The sequence below is a fragment of the Zea mays genome, chromosome 6 (genome assembly GCF_902167145.1).
Source record: "Zea mays cultivar B73 chromosome 6, Zm-B73-REFERENCE-NAM-5.0, whole genome shotgun sequence".
Classification (NCBI taxonomy): domain Eukaryota; kingdom Viridiplantae; phylum Streptophyta; class Magnoliopsida; order Poales; family Poaceae; genus Zea; species Zea mays.
The window spans coordinates 127,638,839-127,643,650 of NC_050101.1; the positions used below are offsets into that span (position 1 = coordinate 127,638,839).

General features: G+C 54.4%; 1 protein-coding gene across 1 annotated transcript; it reads right to left on the reverse strand.

Moving 5' to 3' along the window:
- Positions 1-1,678: 1,678 nt before the first annotated feature.
- FEA4 (Fasciated Ear4) lies at positions 1,679-4,342 on the reverse strand. Its single transcript, NM_001321348.1, has 9 exons — positions 4,122-4,342; positions 3,832-3,923; positions 3,643-3,704; positions 3,360-3,536; positions 3,151-3,234; positions 2,992-3,051; positions 2,706-2,783; positions 2,571-2,622; positions 1,679-2,474 (listed from the first exon to the last, which is right to left on the reverse strand). The coding sequence occupies exons 1-9, from the start codon at positions 4,151-4,153 to the stop codon at positions 1,813-1,815; spliced, it is 1,299 nt and encodes a 432-aa protein (NP_001308277.1). The 5' UTR covers positions 4,154-4,342; the 3' UTR covers positions 1,679-1,812.
- Between the last annotated feature and the right edge of the window lie 470 nt (positions 4,343-4,812).

Genomic DNA, 4,812 nt, shown 5'->3' on the forward strand with positions numbered 1-4,812 from the left:
TCCACTTACAACGACGTATTAACAATGCATGCATATGAGGATCGGTGGGAGGGGGATTGGGTGGCGGAACGAGATCCATTGTATTCACGGATGGTTTATCTCACCCGTGTATTAGACCTTCGACTTACCAAATGAGACTTTAGAGAATATTGTAAAGATTATAGAGGAGAGAATCTTTTCTAAATACAAGATAGAGGATAGACTCTCTTGAAGTCAGTATAAGCGAAAGCAAACATTAAATCATACAATTCTTGAAACAAGTGAGCATGCTCACCGTACCTTATCATATGTAACTCGATGCTACCAGACCATGCTTGGCCTACCTCTAGCAACGTCTCCTAAATTCTATCCCTAAAAAAATATTCTTGTCCTTTACAACACACTTTAAAAGACGTCGGTGTAGCTCCCGTCACGATAAAATCTAGTCAGAATACATAATATAATTACAAAAAATTAATATGAAATGAATATTATGTTACACACGTTTGTGTACCGAAAATAAATATTGTAAATAAATTTTAAAGGTCCGGACTGACTATATTTATTATGCATTTTGACCCACACCGCGACGCCTCCTTCTGGGAACTGCGCGCGCGGACATTTCATCGTGACGGGAGCCCAAGCCCTCACCCGGATAGCGCACGCTCGGAAGTCTTGACGTCCTCTAAATTTTAAAGTATCGTTTGTTGAGTTTGTGATCAAAATTCTGAAGAATGCGGCCAAGTTGGCGAGCGAAGCGGAGGCCCGTCGTCGGGAGGCTTGGGCCGGAGTGTTCTCTACTCACCTTAGGGTTTCGTCTCTATAAATACACTTATAATCCGCAAGAGATCGTCACCTCATTGTAAATCTCTTGTGATCTGTAACAACCCGAAAAATAGTGATATTGTTGTAGGTCGGTGTCCGTGGTTTTTTCTCCTTCGCTTTGGAGGGGTTTTTCATGCTAAATATGTCTTCTGTGTTTAATCTACTTTATGTCGTATTGATTCACATTGCTGGACGCGTGTGGGCGAGCGAGCGGAGAACGCTATATGACGTTATAGCGTTACTCGTTGGACACAACAACGCTATATTTAACGTATAGTTCGTTATAGCGTTAGTTGTTGGACACAGCCTTAGGGGGTGTTTGGTTACAAACCGCTAAAATTTAGCCCCTGTCTCATCGAATGTTTGAACCTCCGATTCGGGTATTAAATGTAGTCGGATTATAAAACTAATTTGTCAGCCGAAGATTAAAAGACGAGACAAATTTAGTTCAGTTAGTTGGGTCTATATTTTATACTCTTATTTAAAAGTCAAACACTTAATGTGACCCGAGCTAAACTTTAGCAGGGGTAACCAAACACCCCCTTGTTAGCCAGTACCGAGTCCTTTTGCACATCTATGCACCCACGGTATCCAGTGTCAGTGCAGTAGTGATCGGTAGCCACGCGATCAGGTCCCCGCAGGACTGCATGCAGTCGACACGCTAGGCGGGCAAGGCGCATGATTGCCGCGGACCCAGCTTCCTCATTCCGTCATTCCACGGCACGCGGCCGGCGCGCAGCTGGGCATGAGCCCATGACGAGGGAATCTGCAGACCGCAGGCAATTGCAGCCGAGACAATGAACGCGGAGCAAAAGCCTGGACATGCGCACCGAAATCGCTCTACTCTAGCCTCACTGATGAAGCTGAATGGTAGCCAAAACTAAAGCTAGACACATTCGCCGTTTCTGCCTGATGAATCCGCATGGTCACCCCATCTCACAACGGATACAGATTACAGTCTCAGCGCAACCAACCAACGACAGCTCCCGTCCGTGTGCCTACGCCGAATCAATCCGTCGGCCGCGTCAGCCACAGGGAGCTGAGCGCACGGAGCCGCGAGAAGTAGTCACTGATGACGAGCAGCGCGCGCGCGGCTTGGCGCGTGGTCAGGATCCGGCGCACCTGCTTCAGCGTCTGCTGCCGCAGCAGGTCCGCCTGGCGGAGGAAGTTCTCCACGGTGGCGAGCTTGCTCATGGCGACGGCCATCTGGCCCATGTAGTTGGTGACGCTGTCGGCGGCGCACGGCGTGGCGGCGGCGGCGAGCGTGTCCCCGAGGGCCTGCTGCAGGGCCTCCATCCCCTGCGACAGCGCGTCCTCGGCCTGCTGCAGCGACTGCTGCAGGCCGCAGATGCCCACCAGCTGCTGCTCCGTCAGCGGCTCCACGTGCCGCGCCAGCACCTTGAGCAGCTCCGACGACCGGAACCCGCCCAGCCACATGAAGAACCGCTCCGCGGGGCTCATCCACATGCCCGACAGCACGTGGAACACGTCCGTCCTCGTGGCCACGCCCTTGAGCCGGAACATCTGGTCGTAGTGCAGCATCGCGCCGTCCACCAGCACGCCCAGGTCGTCGTCGCCGATCTGCGCGCTCAGGGCCACCCGGAGGTCGTTCATGTGGTGCTGGTGCTCGTCCAGCCACCGCGCGTACTCCAGGTCGAACGCCAACGCACCTGCAAGGACACAGGTTAGGCTTTACATTGCACAGGATCAGAATTCAGAGAACAAGAGCTGAGCAATGTAAAAGAGAAGAAAAAAAGATCATCTGCCTCCAGTGGAGCATCCATGATCTCCGGAGCGTCCACTTGCAATGAACATCCCCTGTATTTACAGCCCATAGACAATCAGCGTCGAAGTAGTATGGATCGTTTCGTTCTTCAGAGGAAAACAGATCAGGAGTTCACCTGCTGCCTTGCCCTTTGAAGCTCCTGCTCAAGATGGGACAGCTTGGACCGGCTGTTTTCCAGCTCCACAATGTACGCCTACAGAGCGAATTTGCACAGTGCTTCAGCGATCTTGCAAGTGGAAACAGTGACAGCATGGTACAGTAAAACTGTAGACAAAACTCAGTAAGCCTCCCGTCAGGGTAAATAAACAGGGGGGTACTGAGCAAGAAGAAGACAGGATGGAATGCAACTTGCAAGCATAGCATAATGTACAGAAGCTTCCCGTGAGGGGAAGGGGGATCACCTTCTTCCTCATCCGGCTTTTCCGGGCCGCCTCGCGGTTTTGCGCAAGCCTCCTCTGCGCCTGCCATGACACAGCACAAAAACCACAATCACATCTGCTGCTCTTCTAGTTCCTTTTTGGGACCACGACGACGTGTTCACGTGACATGGCATAGCGCACCTTGTGATCCCTGGGCTCCACCTTGCACGCCGGCAATGAGTTGTCATGTCCGTCGACGCTCTGCGCCATGGCTCCACCTCCACCCTACGACGACGGCGGTGGAGTCACACGTCACGGCATATACATATACTCCAGGCGGAGTTCATGGCAGGCATATATACTGTGCATGCGGATGAAGATGGATGGAAGCTGAGTATTGAGGAGCAGACCATGTCGACGTCGGTGGAGGCCGTCTCGGCGAGCGGGCTGGTGACGACGATGCCGGAGTCGCCCCAGTTCTCGAAGTGCGCCGCCGCTGACCACGGCGTCATGCAGAACCGGGCTTCGTCCGCCGCCGCCACTCCCAGCGGCGCCATGCCAAACGGGGCCGCTACTCCTCCTCCATGCTGCAGACAAAAAGACGCCAGAGAGAGCCTCCATGTCATTCACGCTCAAAGTGAAGAAGCCGCGGCGGAGAACGAACCGTATCTCATTCTCAGTCAGTGAACTCACCGCGGCGGCGAGCGGCGGCACGAAGGTGGCGGCGCTGGAGGACTTGGAGCTGGGGTTGGGGCCTTCACATTAGCCCCCGCGATGCGCGCGCGTGCAACCAACAGCCATGAGAAATCCAACAAGAAGAAAAAGAAAGGAAACAAAATACGCAGGCAGGCGGATAAACAAGGGGCAGGGCGGCGTTATTACTGCGCTGGAGGAGCTCGGGGAGGAGGAAGGTGGCGCCGTCCCTGCCGTGGCGGTACCCGCCCGCGCCCTGCTCCGCCCAGCTGCCGCTGCTGCTGCAAACGCAATGCGAACCACGGGCGCCGCACAAGGCAGGCAACAACACGTTAGTGGTAGTGAGCCAGCCGGACGCGCCGGTCCCAAGGGAGACAACAACAGACAAAACGCTCGCGCCGCAAAGCGAACAAGGAAGGAGGCAGGCAGGCACCACGTGTTGCGTTGTGGTGCCCTGCGGCTTAGTATACTTTTACTACCTGAAGGCGTGAGGAGATGGCTGACGATGCATCGGGCACGGATCAGAGCGGCGGCAAGGCGACGACGAAGACGACGACGGGGGAGGCTGCTGCGCCCGAGCCCCGTGGATGGATGGATGGTTGCGAGCTAAGGTGCGTACGCTACCCAAGACGAGACACGAGTAGAGACGAGGGCGACACCGTGAATGCGCACCTTTTGCTTTTGTTTTCGAATGGGAAGCAGGGAACGCAGACGCCGCGCAAATTTGATGAAGATAATAGGATCAGAGCCCTACTACACAGCCTTCTAGTCTACTAGTACGTAGAGTAGCGAGGAGGAAGAGATCGATGGAAAGATACGATCAGGGCGCGTCAATTTTGGTGTCAGGCCTGCTCATCCATCAGCGCGCACGTCCAATCCATCATTCAGTCCATCATTCAGTCGGAGGAACGCAGAGGAAGGGTGGCAGCAACAGAGAGCACAGAGCAGCGCGCGCGTGGTTACGTGTGCGCCGGCCGAGTCCCGGGGCTGGCAATGCAAATGCTTCGCTCGAGGACCCGGAGAGTGGGCCTCTGTGACTGGCGGGAGCCTGGGAGCGTGCGTACTGTGTAATGGTTAGATGTGATGGTGTGCGCCAGACCGCCAGTGTTCGGCTGGTAGCCATATTGTTGTCCGACCCTACGTTTTAGGGGGGTACCGCCTCGCTTTGAC

Coding starts and splice junctions, on each gene's coding strand:
- FEA4 (NM_001321348.1), bottom strand. CDS start 4,153: ATGCATCGTCAGCCATCTCCTCACGCCTTCAG. Junction 3,924..4,121: donor CCATCTCCTCACGCCTTCAG/GTAGTAAAAGTA, acceptor TTGCGTTTGCAG/CAGCAGCGGCAGCTGGGCGG. Junction 2,784..2,991: donor AAAGCCGGATGAGGAAGAAG/GTGATCCCCCTT, acceptor TTCGCTCTGTAG/GCGTACATTGTGGAGCTGGA.